Below are 15,315 nucleotides of genomic sequence, written 5' to 3'. Positions count from 1 at the left end.
CTGGAAAGCCTTCCTGCCCCCGCCAAGCACTCCTGGCTCCTCTGGGCTGGGCTGGGCTGTCCTCAGACCCTGGGCGGCCAGCAGGCTGCTCCTGCCAGGCTTGGCCATCTGCTGGCTGTCCTGTGGGGATGCTCATGGTGTCACCTCAGGGCCGCAGGCGCATCTTAAATGACAGGTGTCAATCTGTAAAGGCTCAGATGTGCTCAGCACCCGCAGGAGGTGCTGCAGCTGGACCTGCCCCCCCAGGGCCTGGAGGGCAGGGTGGGGCCCCAGGGCCAGCCTCTCTCACCCCTTTCCCTGACTTTGCAGAGACGCCCTTGAGACAGTGTCCCTGGGTGCAGCACCAGGCTTCCTGGCCGGGAGTCCCGACAGAGCTGTGGGGCCTCGGGTGTCTGCATGGCCTGCCACCGGCCCTGCCACTCGGCTCACACACACCTTGCGGCTGAGTCCCAGAAGGCAGGTGTGTTCTGCCACCGAGGCCCTGGCCCCTCAGGACCTGCCTTTTCAGTGTGGGTTCTTGGGGTGGCCAGGCTCCATTGGCTCAGGGAACCCAAGGGGGTGGGGAGTGACCCCAAGGCCTGGGGCCTGGGGCCGCCGGGGGGACAGGAGGGAGGCCTTGCACCCTCTCCTGCACCCCGTCCTCTGGGGGTCTTCAGACACGGAGTCTCCCCTCAGGAGTGGGCGTCCTGTGCTCCAGGGTCAGGGGAGGCCAGTGGCCTCAGGTCTTCTAGTCCCAATGTCGTGATGCTGGGGTCAGCCCTACGTCCACAGACACGCAGGGAGATGGAGTGGGGACTGGGGCCACCAGGAGCAGGACAAGTGGAAGGCTCTTCCCCGGAGCCTCCGACCCTGGGGACGCCTCAGTCTTGGCCGTGCTGGGAGAAGAGATGTGGGTGACTGGAGAGCCCCTTCTGTGTGCTGTTCGGGGCCGGGGCTCCTGTGTGCTTACCCCGCTACTCAGCACTGGGGTCAGTAGCTGGTCCCCCCCCCGCCCCCGGGGCCTTTCCAGAGCCCCTTTCCCGGATGCCTGGGAGACAGGTGCATGTCCGCAGAGGCCGTGTGCGGAGGCTATTTTGGTGTTCTGGGAAGGGTTTGGCCTGCCCGCCTTGGGCGTGGGTGCCAGCCACGTGACCCTCTGGCATGTCGTTGGGAGACTGCTGGCCACAGAGGCGCTTTGCTCGCCCAGCTGCCTCCCACAGCCTCCACAGTGCCGGCTCCGGCCTCAGAGGGAGAGGTCTGGCCCCTTGGGAGGAGGCCACACTCCATGGGGATGCCCGGAGGAGGGACAGGTAAGGCCCCGGGCAGCCTGAGCTCGGCCCACGTGGCCGGGAGAGGTTCCATTTCTGGTGGAGTGAGGCCGTGAGACCCATGGTCAGCTGGGAGGTCTGGGGGGAGGCCTAATGGGGCTCTCTGGGGCGTCCTGGGAGGCTGCACCTAGGGCACCTGCAGTGGCCTCAGGGCTTTGTGTCACAGACAGGGCCCTGAGGGAGGAGAGTGGCCGAGTGCAGGAGGAGGTGCCGAGCTCTGGAGGGAGCGGCCTGGTCAGCTCGTAGGCAGCTGGGCCTTGACGGCCCCGGGCTCTGCCCAGCCAGCCCTGGCCACACCCTGTGCCCGCCCTCATGGCCGCCTCCCGATTCCAGGCAGTGGTTCTCGGCCAGGGCTCCCATTGCTCCAGGGGACAGCAGCAGGGTCTGGAGGGCTGGTGGTCACAGCTGGGGGCCCTGGGGCGTCCGGTGGGAGGGTTGGTGCTGCTGGACGTCCTGTGGGTGCCCGGCCCTGGGAGCTAGGAAGCCTGGCTCTGGGAAACAGCGGCTCCCTGGTGCTGACGTGGAGGTCAGGGTACAAGGGGCCAGTTGGTGACGGTGACGGAGGGACAGGAGGCAAGGGGCCTGGGGAGTCAGAGCAGGGGGCAGGAGAGAGAAGAGGAGGGGAGGGAGCCTGGGCCCAGGAAGCAGCAGCAGCCAGTGCCCAGCCGAGTCCCACGAGCGGCAGGGCCCTGAGTGGGGGGCAGTGCCACCAGAGTCCACCTCTGCAGGCTTCTGGCCTCGCCCACGACACCCCCAGCCTCGTGGGCACAGGCGTGGTGCCCACCCGGCACGTCATCGGTGGCCCTCGCTGGTGTCCTTCCCTCGGGCTGCGGGGTCTGCCGTGGCAGGGGCGGTGGCAGGGACCAGGGCGTCTCCCCTGTCAGCTCCTGGAAAATGGATGATAGGGCCCTGCGGCCAGCCCTGGCCGAGGGAGGGGTCCTCACCCCTGCCCCCGAGGTCCTGCGCTGGGCGGGCGGCGCCTGGCCCCATGGTCCCGAACATGCTGGGGGCCTCCTGGAGCTGAGAGTGTGCGGCCACGTCGTGTCCCGGGGGGGTTTCCACGTCGGGGGCTGGTGTCCCCCGGCCAAGAAAAGAAGTGACTTCTGAGGACGGCCACCACCCGGAGGTCCCTGGGCTGAGCTTCCTGCCCCGGCTCCTGCCCGTGCTGGGCCCTGGTGGTCCAGCCCCGCCCTGGCACCGCCTCAGGAAGACCCGGACAGCACGGCCACCGGCAGCTCCGAGCTCTGCTGCGGCAGGGGCAGTAGGGCCTAGGGTGGAGGTCATCTCCGCAGAGCTGTTGGAGAGCTGGGACTTCCACTCTGGGGACAACACAGCGACCGGTCCTCCTGTCACCTCACGCGGCGGTCTGTTGAAGTGACACCAAGAACACAAGCCACAAAAGAAAAACCATGTAAAACCATCTCAGTCACCTGGGCTCAGGGACGTCTCTAGGGCAGCCTGCGGCCACAGGAGGGGCCGGGTTTGCAGGCCGTGGGCGTGGAAGATGGCTGGCTGCACAGGCCACACCTGCAGGGACCTCCTCCGAGGCCACTCGGGCAAGGGCAGCTCGGCTCACCCTCAGCCCTCAGGAGTGCGAAGAAGAAGGGATCCATTTGCATCAGCCAGGGGGCCGGGAACAGAAGGCCAGGTGCACCAGAGCCCGGGAGGATGCGGAGGACCCTGGTGGGAACAGCTGCTGGGGAGAGCAGTCAGTGGTTCCTCAAAGTGTTCAACGAGCAGGGACCACATGGCCCAGCAATTCGACTCCTAGTGTATACCCCAGAGAAATGAAAACTTATGTCCATACCAAAGTGTGCACATGAATGTTCACAGCAGGATTATCCTAGGAGCCCCAAGTTGGAAACACCTCCAGAGTACCTAACTTGACAGATGGATGAGCAAAACGTGTGGTGGAATATTACTCAGCCGTGAAAAGGAGATTAATTCTGACATCTGCTATAATCCAGAATAACCCGAAAACATGATGGAGTGAAAGCAAAACCACATATGGGGCCATTCCATTTGAGTGTCATGACCAGCACAGGCAAATCCAAAGAGGGACCAGTCACTGCCAGGACCTGGGAAAGGGGAAATGGGGCAGATACAGGATTTCTTCCCAGGGTGACGAAGAGTTTCCAAACTTGATTATGGGGATCGACACACAACTCTGAACACCTCCAGCCCGTGAGTCCTCCATTTTCCAGGGGAAGTGTGTGGTGTGGCCACCCCCGGGGCCGTGTGGGACGTGCGTGCAGGGTGCTCCGGCCCCCGGGCAGCCCCTCGGAGGCCTGGAAGACTGGGGCCAGGCAGAGGCGGCCCTGGGAGAGAGGCCTGCTGTTCCTCGCCGAGCCGTGTCCTGGAGGTGTGCGGACTCCCGGGGTGGAAGGGCCACACACGGGGGCTCTTAGAGGACAAGGGCAGCGCGGGGGCTTTTCGTTGGTTAGCTTTCGTGTCCCGTGTGGCTTCTGACAGTGAGGGACATTCCTGTGGAATCAAAAAGAGGTTACTTTGTCATTGAATCCAGTGGCACTGTCCCCAGAGACAGGTAGTGGTTGGGGCCAGCTCCACCCAGGCTTCCCCTCCAACCTGGGCCTTTCCAGGTTGAGTGGACCTGGCCGTGCAGGCAGGCTGTGAGCGGGACATGGCCAGTCCTGCTGTCCATGTGAGCAGCATGGACAGTCTGTGAGCTGGGCCCCTGGCATGAGTCAGACAGCCCGGAAGCCCAGGGTCCCACCGGAAGGCCTGCTGTGTGCCCTGCGTGTTAACTGACCGGCAGGCCACAGCCCACGACCCTCCCGCTCGGCTCAGCTTACCCCGGCTCCCAGCCAACGGCTCCGATGCCTGGTTTTAACGAGATGCTCAGGAGATGCTTTCCCAGCGCCAGCCCGCCTTGGCCAGTGGGTCAGGAGAATGCAAGGAGATCCAGGAGGCTAAGGTGGGTGGTGGGGGAGCCGGGCGGCCAGTTCCTGTAGGGACGGCTTCCAGGCCCCCCGCCAGGTGCAGGCTGTGCTGTCTTGCTAAGTGCTGAACCTCTCTGAGCCTGGGGTCTCTCGTGGGCCACATGAGGGGTCTAAGTCTTCAGTGCAGTTGGTGACAGGGCTGGAGCTGATGTGCCCATCCTGTGCCCACACAGGCAGGGGGCACTTGGAACTGGGGTGTCCTGCAGGCACCCTGAGCCTTCTGTGCTGGTGCTGGCTGGCTCTCTCCACACCTACAGCCACTGGTTCACAGGGCTACTTTGCCACCAGCAGCCATGGCCTGCGGCCAGTCCTGGTGGCAAAGCCGTCCTTGGGTCTGAGGAGCTCAGCCTCGCCCCAGGGCCTGCCCACTGGCTGACCTGCCTTGGCCGAGGGGAACCTGCACCTGTCCCTGTGGGGGCAGGTCTAGGGGACCAGATAGGACCAGCCGAAGGCCTGCGAGGCCCAGGAGCCGGCCGTCGGGTCATGGGCACCACGTGCTGGTGGAGCCCTGGCCAGGCACGTCCTCAGACGTCCTCTCAGTGGGCGTCATGCCCAGAGGTCTTTGTACCTGGGGACGCAGCGAGAAGGTGCCCTGCCAGCAGGAGCCAGCCTGAGTTCAGCCTCAGCCTCCGGGGCTGTGGGGAAGGGATGGCCCCGATTCGAGCCGCGGTCCAGGCCGAGCTCTGGCAGCTCTCGCAGACTCGGGCAGAAGTGTCCTCTGGGGGGTGGGGCTCCTGTGGACGCTCTGTGGCCCTCAGGCTGGATTCGAAGCCGGGATCTGCCTCTCCCAGGGAGCTGCGAGCTGGGTTGGGGCCGTGGCAGGCCTTGGCCAGTTCCTCGCGGTGTCCGTCACCTGTTTGCAGCTCTGTGCCCAGGATGTGGCAGAGTGCCCAGTGCTGGGCATGACCTGGACCCAGCGCAGGGACTGGAAGCTGAGGTGCTTTCGAGCTGGTTGCCCGCCCCAGGCCCCTGCAGGCTCTGCCATCCCAGACGCGCTTCCTGATGCCCATTAGACCTGGACATTTATGGGCATCTGCTGGACACGGAGACCTAGAGGAGGCCAGATGGGGGGACATGAGGGACATCCGCGGGGCTGGGAGCCTGGTCACTGACTCACTGCCTGGCCCGGGTGGGGCCGCCCCCTCTGGCTACTGGTGACTTCCTGTGTGTGTCCTGGATGCCACCAGAAGACCAGATGCCCCTCGGTCCTGAAGGACGTGCTCTTCCGGCAGTGAAATGCCATCCTGCAGGGACCTGGGTGGCTGTGGGGGAGGGACCAACAGCTGCTGGGGCTGGAGCCGTGGCGGGCGGTGGTGTCCAGGGCTCTGTGCGGCTTTCCTCCCAGCTTCTGCCTCTGAAGGAAGCCACGCCCCATGGCCAGCCAGGTGACCTTGTGGGCACCTCCAGTCTCAAAACGTCCAGGCCTGGTGGCTCTTGGCAGCACTTTGCATATGGAGGACCCTGGGGAGCAGGAAGTGGGCAGGGCCCAGCCCCCACCCCTTTCCTCCTCGAATGGAGCAGGCCTGAGTCCCACAGATGAGCCGACATAAATGACAGACCCCAGTCCTTGTCACCCATCCTGGAGGCCCACGTCCAAGACCCTGGCGTGGCAAGGCCATTCCTCCAAGGCTGAGGCGACCAGGGCTGGCCCTCCACACGGGTGCTGCCACCTTCTCGCCAGTCTTCGCGTGATCTTGCTACGTCCTCTGTGTCCCCATTTCCCCTTTCAAAATCCGCTGTCACCATTGTCACTGTGTGTACTCTGGGCACCGAGGGACGGTGTGGGGTGTGTAAGCAGCGTGTATTGAGCAGGCCGGGAGGTGGCTTACGTTTTCGTCTCCTTGAGCCTTAACGGTTTTTGATCAACATAATAAGTGTCGTGTCCCTAAGGAGCGGTGTCGTTTCAGCAGAGGAACGCAGTTTCCCCTTTAGAGGACACCGGTGCTGTTGGTCAGGGCCTCCCCCTGACCCTGGGCCTGAGCATGCCTTGGGGGCCTGTCTCTGGACGCAGCCACATTCTGAGGTCCGGAGTCAGGGCCCCAATAGGAGTTTTGGGGGCCCCACGTGGCCTCCTTGGTCCTGCTCAGGTCCTCTCAGGACAGCAGCAGATGGCCAGTCAGCCATCTTCCTTCCCCTGCCCTCCCCAGGGGACACCGCTCGCAGGCTCTGGGGCTGCCCGGGACCCCCAGCACTGGGTCCTGGTCTGTTCCTCCACCTGAAGCCAAGAGCCACTGTCCCAGTGAGCTCCTGCCTGGGGGACACAGGCTCCGACTGTCCCAGTTAGGTGCCTCTGCCCACCTCGCGGTGCCCCCAGGGCCAGAGGGAGCCCCTCACTCAGCCGATGCCCTGCTCTGACTCTCAGCCTCCGGGGCTCAGGAGTTTCAGCAAGTGACAGGCCCGTGGGCGGCCTCAGGGAGGGCATGCTGGGAAGGGGTGCAGCCATCGAGCCCTCGGAAGCCGGTGGCACAGGTGTGCAGTCCCAGCACTCGGGAGGCGGAGGGAGGACCACTGAGCCCAGGAGACTGAGGCCAGCCTGGCGACATAGCCAGACCCCTCCCCAAGATAAAAAAAGAATGAAAAACAAGGAAAAGAGATCCTGAGCAGCCCGGGCCACCAGGACTTGGATGCGGTGTGGCTTCCATGTGCACCAGGACAGTCATACCAAGTCATTGGACGGTGCTCTCTGCGCCACCCTGAGTGTCCACGCTGCAGTCCAGGCCTGGGTCCCGCAGGCTCCGCCCAGCCCTGAACTCAGGGAAGGACTTGCATCCGACAGAGACCCGTCTGAGAGCAGCATGCTTCTGGGTGTCCCCTGCATTGTCCAAGTGGGTCAGGTCATTTGTCCCCAGCACCACTCGTGGAAGCTGCCGCGAGCCCCAGAGAACCACTTCAGCCAGAGGCCACTCTCCACGTTCAAGGTCACAGTCGGGGAGAGCTACCCAGGGAGCCCGGGCAATCCCCCCACTCCGTTTTCCCATCTGTGCGCTGCCAGGTCCAGTTCCCTAGGGGTCACTGTGGCCACGCAGGGTGCTCAGTTTGCAGAGGGTCCTCGTGAGCCCAGTTCCCGGGATGGGTGAGTGGTGCTAAAAGGCACCGTCAGGACAGAGGAGGCGTGGTCAGGGCCAGCAGGATGGGGGGTTTTCACAGGGGGTGGGCAGGGACGGTGGTAGCCAGGTCTGGCACTGGGGCTGCGGAGGGTAGCTCTGGGGCGTGTGGATCACAGAGTGGGGACAGATGGGCTAGGAAACCAGGCAGGTGGGCTTGGCCACTCGGTCAGGGCAGAGCTGTGCTCTGTCAGCCATGGGGAGCCACAGAAAGTTCCAGGCAAGGCAGGACCCCAGGGAGAGGGTGCAGCGTAGGTGCTTGTGCCCAAGGCCACCACCCTGGTTACTCTGCCATCCTCCCAGAGTTGTCCTGGGGACTCCATCATCCCGACTGTCCCTGCTATGGTCTCGATGGGACTCAAGGGGACACTCCCCAGCTGGGCAGATGGAGAACTTTCCTGACCTGTGAGACTTAAGAGGCCAATTCAGGTTGGGCACTGAGAGGGCAAGGGGCCTGCCCTGGGCTGTCCAGCAAGGCAGAGCCTCCCTGAAGCTGGGACGAGCTCCCGAGGCTGCTGCTGCCCACCCTTGGCTCCTCTGCAGCTGCGCACTGACTCCCCAGCAGCTGTGGGGCTGGGCACAAGGCCACCTGGAGCCTGGTGACTGTGTGGTGAGCTTGTGGCCTGGTGCCCCTCTCTCAGATCCTCATGTCACCAGAGGTCGGGTCAGCTGGGACCTTCCTGGACAGATGGCAGGACTGAGACTGGCAGGGCTGGCCTCCCCATTGCCCTGGCCCTAGACCACACCCAGGCCTCGTGAAAGGTCACCCTGCCCCCCGCTTGCTGTGGGGCTTCTGCAGGAAGCTGGGGGGATTGAGGGCTTCATCCCTCCGACCCACCTTGAGCTCCGCCTTGAGTCCGGGTGCGGTCAGCCGGCCTTCAGTCCACCTCCTCCCACGTCGAGCCACGGGGCCAGCAGGAACTGCAGGGGCTTAGCAGAGATGCCCACGTGGGAACGGGCAGGACACCCTGGGCTCGCGGCCAGCAGGACCAGCTTGCGGTTGCACAGGCAGAGGGCATGACCCACCCATGGGCACGGGAGCACCTGTCACTGGGCATGGGGGCACTGAGGGTCGTGTGCAGCCTGGGCAGGGTCAGAGTCCTACCTGAGTGGAGCGGAGGGGACGGGACTGCATATGAAGACCAGAGAGTGGAAATCAGGTGACCCTGCTGCGTTAGACCCAACTGGGTGGCTGGAAGGAGAGAGGCCTGCAGTGGAATCCTGGCTCTGCCCTCCTGGCTGTGTGGCTTTAGACTGGTTGGTTCACCTCTCTGAGCTTGGCCAACTGGACCTAAGACTCCCTATCTCCCAGGTGGCTGCGAAGGTGTCAGGGAGGCTCACTGCCTCTGGGCGCTGTCTTCCCTTGGCCCAGATGGAGCGCCTCTCTGAGCCCGGCTGTGCAGGGTAGTGATTCTCTTCTCGGAGAGCTCTGGGCAGGCTGGCGGAGTGGGAGGGGAGTGTGGCCCCAGCCCACCCTGCCTGGTCTACACGGGGAGGGGAGTGTCTCCCCTAACCTCACCCCTGCCTGGTCTACACGGGGTGTGTCTCCCTGACCCCACCCTGCCTGGTCTACACGGGGAGTGTCACCCCTAACCTCACCCCTGGCTGGTCTACACAGGGAGTGTCTCCCTGACCCCACCCTGCCTGGTCTACACGGGGAGTGTTGGAGGGATAAGGACGTGCTGGGAGCGGGGAGCCGCTGTCCTGGGGACCTGGACTTCCCGGTGGACGGGTCTCAGCAATGTGTTTGTTGTGGGCTTTGCCTCGAGCACAGGGATGCTGCCGTAGGTAGCCTCGGGTTTAGGGCCCAGACCTTCCAGAGTGAGCTCACCCTGCCGGTGGCACCCGCTCATGCACACGCTGAGGAGATGTTCCGGGGCCGAGCGGGGGCTCTTCCCGTGCCTGGAGCACAGGCCCACGGTGGGACACCATGGGCTCTGCCGAGCTCAGGGGTCAATAGTCCCTCTGTAAGGGTCATCTACACACTCTCTGTAAGTACGGGGCACTTACAGACCCCTTGCAGAGTCCCCAAGGCCCCGGGGAGCCACCGATTGTGGTAGAACACTTGATTGGGTAGGGGCAGGGCGGGGAGCAGCCAGCCTGGCGGAGAGGGTGGCGTGCTCTGGGCGTCACCCAGGGGCGGCAGAGCCTTGCAGAGCAGTGCTCTGAGGTCAGGTGGCTTCCTGGCTCTCTGTGGCTCCATAGCAAACCTCAATGGCATGAAGCACCCGTGACACCCACGGGCTCCGAGGGCCAGACGCTCAGAAGGGGCATGGTGGCGTGTGTGACTTCCGCAGTGTCTCTGAGGGGTGCCTGAGGAATGGGGCCCTCTGGAGGCACCTTTGTCACGCCTGGTGGGTGACAGCAGCTGGTGGCTCAGTGGCTTTCCGCCCAGAGCAGCTCCTGGCCTCTGTGTGTGGTCACCGCCTAGGGCTGGTTTGGGTTCCTCACAACATGGCTGCTGAGCATCTTAAGAAAGCCAGGCAGAGTCTGTGGCGTGTTGTGACCTTGCGGAGGCCACCTGGTGTCATTCCTGTCATACTCTTTAGGTCTGGGGCCCACCACTTTCTGGAAGAAGGGCCAAGGCTGTGTTGTGGGGACTCCCACGGTCCCCTACAGAGCCCTGTGGGAGAGCAGGGAAGGGCCTTGCAGGGTGCACGGGGCGAGATGGAGTGGGTGACCCGGGTGACCCAGCTGCCCAGCTGCTGCTCAGCAGGTGGGGGCGGGGACATCCTCTGTGCTGGGCACCTGTGTTGCCAGGACGGGGCTGGGCGCCGGGTGGCCGGGTGAGCTGGGAGGACGGCAGCCCCCGCCTTCAGGGAGGCAGACCTCAAGGACGTCCAGGGGACGGTGAGTGTGGAGGGGTGGTGCATTCACCCGGCACCCCTGCTGCTGGCCAGGCCAGCCCCCGGCAGGGCACTGAGGACCAGGGCAGGGCAGAGCCCTCCGAGCGGGCCTGGGGCTGGCAGGGGCCCCGGAGGGCGAGTGGGAGCAGCCATCTGGGAGGGAGGCACTTTCCCTCAGCTCCATCTGCAAGCACCGGAGCTCAGGCCGTTTGTCCATTCTTAGGACCTGGGGGCAGAGCTGAGCAGACCACCGTCCTCAGGAGCCCACTGGCCAGGTCAGAGGTCTGTGGGAGGAACTGGAGTCTGCTCCGGGAACTGGGACGAGGTCTGGCCTCCCAGGTGCTGGGGAGCAGCCCACAGGGAGCTGGAAGGGTCGCCTGTCGGGCGTGTGGGGTGCCCACCTGGGCCTGGGCCTGGGCCTCAGGCATCACTGATGCCTGAGCTTCCGCCTGTGGTGTGTCACATCTGTCCCACCTCCGAGCCGTGAGTGGAACGGCTTGGGGACGTGGACCTCATCGCCTGCACCCAGCCTGGGCGCGCGGGAGCCCGGCAGGAGTGGGGACAGTGCGTCTTTCCGAGTGGAGGGCTGAATGGGGCCCAGAGCCGGCGGCGCCCAGGCTGACGGCCTGGCAAGAACGGGGCCAGCGCTGGAGCAGCTCCCTGGGCTCGGGTTATAATTAGCCGCCAGCCCTAAGTAGGTCAGGAGCGGGCGCGGGTGACCTGGCATGGTTTCCTAACAAGTGACACGGAGGGCCATAGGCGAGGCGTGGCCCAGTCTGCCACCAGACTCCACTCACACAGCGCTGTGGGGGCGAGGGGCTCCGAGCCCTGGGGGGCACCTGGGGGGCACCTGAGGGTGAGGCTCAGGTGCAGGCACCTCTGGGCCTTTCACTCCACGCTGAGGAGATGGCTGGAGGGCAGCGATGGTGCCCAGCAGGGGCGGCTCCTCACTGCCCTGTGCCCTGGATGTCCCCCCAGGACTGGCTGAGCACTGGGAGGGGCCAGGTCAGCTCAGGCCTCCCCAACCCCTCCCCAGCTCAGACTCTCAACCTGGCCATGCCAGGGGCCCTCCAGGGCCAGGGAGGCAGACAGGCTGTGGGCAGCAGCCGCCAGGTGGCCAGGGTGGCACCCAGACAAGCCCTCAAAGCCTGCTGCTGCTGCCCCTGGTGCCCGTCCTCCCCAGGCCTCTACCGCGTCACCTCCTCTTGGAGCCCTCCGGCCTGCACACAGGGTCCTTGGCTGCGGCACTGCCCGTGGCCTGCTGGTTGACAAGGTTAGAGAGAAAGATGTGGAAGGAGGCCGTCGCTGGGCACCCCACAGCCCTGGGTGAACTGCCTCAGGAGTGGACGTGTGCAAGCCGGGTCCTGGGGAGCTCATCAGGTCACCTCAGCTGGGCAAGTCGGAACTGCCAACCAGCCGTTCACACAACTCATGGCCACTGGGTCACTCGGAGGCCACCTCTGCCGGGCTGTCCCACGTCCCTGAAAAGAGCACACAGGACCCGTCTCACCCACAGTGGCTTGTCTCACCCCCCAGAAGAAGAGCAGGGAGGAAGAACCTGGGGGCCCAAGGCCTGCTGGGCTCAGACCACAGTGGCCCTTGGAGGAGGGGTGGCAGAGCTGCGTGGACGCCAGGCAGAAACGAAGTTGAGACCCCAGGACTCGGGATGGAGAGGGCTCCGCCGTCCACTCAGTGAGAGAGGAGTCCCTGGGGGAGAAGGGCCTAGCCCTGCCTTGTGCCCCAGCCTGGGTGCCCCTCTCCTGTCCCCATTACCCTGGGTGCCCCCTCCTGTCCACCCACCCTGTGTGGTGGCCAGCCTGGGTGCCCCCTCCTGTCCCCCCACCCTGCGTGGTGGCCAGCCTATCTTCTGTGCTGCAGACCAGGGTGGCCGAGCCGTGGGGGCATCAGACACACCTGCGCTGGGGCTCTGTGGGAGGTGACAGACCGTACCTGGGGACAAGGCATGGACCCCGACAGTGAGCAGGGCCAGCGCTGTCCCACCCACAGGGGTCTCCCTGGGGCCTGGGGCAGCTTAGAGCTCTGAACGAGCCTCAGGTGTGTGTGGGGGAAGCGGGGAAGGAGCAGCCCTGCTCACCTGGACCCTTGTCACTGCGGCCTGTGGGGGGCTGCCCTCCCGAGCCTTCCAGGACGAGCCGCTGTTCCCGGCGCAGGTTGCCGGGGGCTCAGCACCATGAGGATGGGCTGCCCACGGGGGAGGCAGGGCCTGGGGTCTCGTGAAGGGGAAGGGCCAGCACCCCGCGTGCGCTGCGGAGGCGTCACCGCCGGCCTCCAGGTCTGACGACTGGAAAGCACAGGGGCAGCTGAGGGTGTCCTGCACAAGGTGGGAAGGCACAGCCTGGGGCCAGAGGACATTGGGGGCTGGAGAGGTCAGAGTGCAGGAACCAGGAACCCGCGTGCCTTCAGCTGGCGCCTGGAGGCTCCCCCAGTTGGACGGGGCTGAGAGCGGCCTCCACACCCACACGGTGGCAGGGGACCTCGGCTGGCAGAGGCCGGGGTCTGGGCTGGGCTGGTCCTGCTCGGCTCCAGGACTGTGCGCGGCTGAGTGAAGTGCTAACGGGCCCCGAGGTCAGCGTCACCTCCCAGCCAGGTCACGGCAAGGATCTGGAACGAGCACCTGCCGCCCCCAGCCAGCAGCACCCAGGGTCAACACAGCACCGCCCTCTCGGTCCCATCCCTCCTGGCTCCCTGCCTGCCCCTCCGGAAGGTGGACCCCAGTGTGAGGCACAGCTGGGACGCTGCCCCACAAAGCCAGTCCTCAGCAGAGGCGTGGCCTGGGGAACCGTGGGCCAAGGGCCACCGGGGCCAGTGGCAAGTGAACCCGGGTGGGCCGCTTGTTGGCAGAGATGAGCTGCCGTGGCAGAGCCGGGTGCCCTGCAGGGGTCCAGTGTGCGCTCTCTGGCCATTAACAGAGTGTCCGGACCTCCGGCCCTTCCCCACCCAGCCTCTGTGCCCTGGAGAGAGCTCCACCCAGCTGCTGCCCCTGGGCACCTGGCAGCCCGCAGAGGGCACTGCCTGCCTCGGTGGGTGGCACACACCTCCTAGGCCAGGCCCGTCCTCAGGTGGGGAGACTGAGGTTTGCAGAGTTGTATCAGCTTTCTGGCGTCTGATTGGGCCTGTGGCTCCTGTGGAGCAGGTGTCCCGCTGGGGGCCAAGCAGGGCGCCCTGCCATGGCCCCTGTGGCGGTGGGAGCGAGAGCCCTCCCCTCCTGGCGTAAGAAGCAGCCGTGCTTTTCCCCCGTGGAGGCTGCCCAGGGCCGGGGTGTTGTTATCCTGGGACCTGAGTGTCACAGCCCCCGGGTGCTGACTGTCACACAGTCTGTGCTGTCATCACCGTGAGAGCCTCGTCAACCCGGTATCCAGGCTGCCTTGAATTAGGGGCAGGAACCGTGTTTGCGGCTGGGCCTTGGGCGGGCTTCCTCCTTTTTAAATTGAGAGGGAAGTGAGATAGATGGCGTTTGTTGGCTCTGCCCACAGAAAGTGTGGGAATCGCCACACGTCCCCCTGCACCTAGGTCCCCTGTTGCTAGCGTCTCGCGCTGGTGCGGCCGGTGGGTCCTGGCTTCCAATACAGTGCTGGCTGGCCGTTGTTAACCAAGGTCCACGGTCCACTGTGCCTTAGGTCTAAGAGTTTGGACAGATGCAGAATGACCTGTGTCCACTGCTGCAGTATCACACGGAGCGGGGCCGCTGCCCTGAAGGCCTTCTCTCCACCAGTGTGTCCCCCCGCCATCCCCTGGCCACGCTGAGTTCCTGCTGCCCGTGGGCTTGCCGGGTCCAGAGCGTCCTGGTTGGAGTCACCCACTTGCAGCCTCTTCAGGGTGCCGCCTTCCCTCGGTGTCATGATGTTAAGGTCCCTCGTGTCCCTCCATAGCGCCACAGCACGTTGCCCTTACGGCTGAGTTATGTGCCACCGAGCGGGCACCCGTGGCATGTGCACCCCTCACCTGGTGGGACACCTGAGGCCCTCTGTTAGTGGGCAGTCTGCACGTGCAGGCTTGGGGGTGCTGGGAGGCCTGGCACAGCTGACAGGCAGTGATGGCTGTCCCCCCTGCGCAGACCTCATGCCCAGGTGCACCCCACCTGCAGTCAAGGAGCAGGCAGCCCTGTGGCCTGGGGAAGCCCCGAGGGTGTCCCAGAGGCAGGGCCGTGGTGGCCCCCACAGGGAGTGAGGTGAGGAGGGGTGGGCCTCCCCGGGGAGCAGTGGGCCTCCGGAGCCTGGGCCTGCGGACCCTGAGCAGCCTTCAGGGCAGGCAGGAGGCTGGGCTCCTGGGGACCGGAGCTGTGGGGGGCGGCCCTCTGGAGCCCTGGCTGGGGAGGGTGTGCTCAAGACACAGCGGCCGCTGCCCGGGAGGGGCAGATGTCACCATGGCCCAGGCATGTGGACGTCTAGTTTGCGATTCTGGAAGACCCAGCAGGCTCTCTCGCGTGGATCCAGGCCGTGGTGCTGTTCACAGGTCTTGCCAACCGCGGTCTCCGGAAGAGCCTTCTGGGGCCAGCCTCAGCCCTCCCGGGCCAGGCTGCATCTGGGGTGTGGTTTCCGGGCTGATCAGAATGTCTCATCCCTACTTCCCCAAGGCAGCCCGCGGATGGGACAGCCCAGGAGCTGGCCCACCAGGCCAGACTCCCAGAGGTGGCCTGTGGGCCACATGACCGGGCCAGCCCTTGCTGACGGGGGCCAGCAGTCTGCAGGTCTGATGTCTGGGAATCATTTGGAATCACTGAAGATATTTTAGGAATCAAGTGACTGGGTCCCTGAACGGCGAACTCGGGCAGGGCTCAGGGGAGAGTGCTCTGCGCGCCTCCTGTACCTGCGGGGGAAACAGCTTCTGGTGGCCTCGGTTTCCACCCGTGAGATGGACGACCACCTGGCTTCATGGGGGTGGCAGGAGGCCGAGCAACCCTGACCCACCCCTGGCACGGGCTGGTGGGCAGGAGGGTTCCAGAACACGGAGCAAGCCGCAATTCATGCCCACACGCTGTCCCTGGCTGCCTTCTGCACCCAGAGCCTGGGCGCGGCCAGGTTGGGGACCAGTGTCCGTCCTGGGCCCTGAGCTATGGGAGGCAGGAGGTGGCCCTGCT

The 15,315-nt window shown here is 65.2% G+C and overlaps 1 protein-coding gene across 16 annotated transcripts in view; it reads left to right on the top strand.

Moving 5' to 3' along the window:
- Ablim2 (actin binding LIM protein family member 2) overlaps positions 1 to 15,315 on the top strand; it is a 146,276-nt gene that overhangs the window by 32,118 nt on the left and 98,843 nt on the right. For 9 of the 16 annotated variants that reach the window (XR_009224823.1, XR_009224833.1, XR_009224829.1 and 6 more), the window contains exon 1: positions 1,137 to 1,289. The exons of 1 other annotated variant lie outside the window; for it this stretch is intronic. Coding sequence is in view for 1 of the 15 variants with exons in the window: in XM_058572440.1 (XP_058428423.1) it covers positions 1,265 to 1,289 (25 nt within the window). In the remaining 14 variants the exon portion in view is untranslated. Of the gene's footprint in view, positions 1 to 1,134; positions 1,290 to 15,315 lie in introns of those variants that run through there. 6 more of the 16 variants (XR_009224821.1, XR_009224822.1, XR_009224832.1 and 3 more) reach the window with 4 other exon arrangements.

The sequence above is a fragment of the Marmota monax genome, unplaced genomic scaffold, assembly GCF_021218885.2.
Source record: "Marmota monax isolate L192 unplaced genomic scaffold, Marmota_monax_Labrador192_F-V1.1 WCK01_AAM20220418_F8-fsc00009, whole genome shotgun sequence".
In the NCBI taxonomy this organism is placed as follows: Eukaryota; Metazoa; Chordata; class Mammalia; order Rodentia; family Sciuridae; genus Marmota; species Marmota monax.
This window is presented reverse-complemented; position numbering and strand designations above follow the sequence as displayed.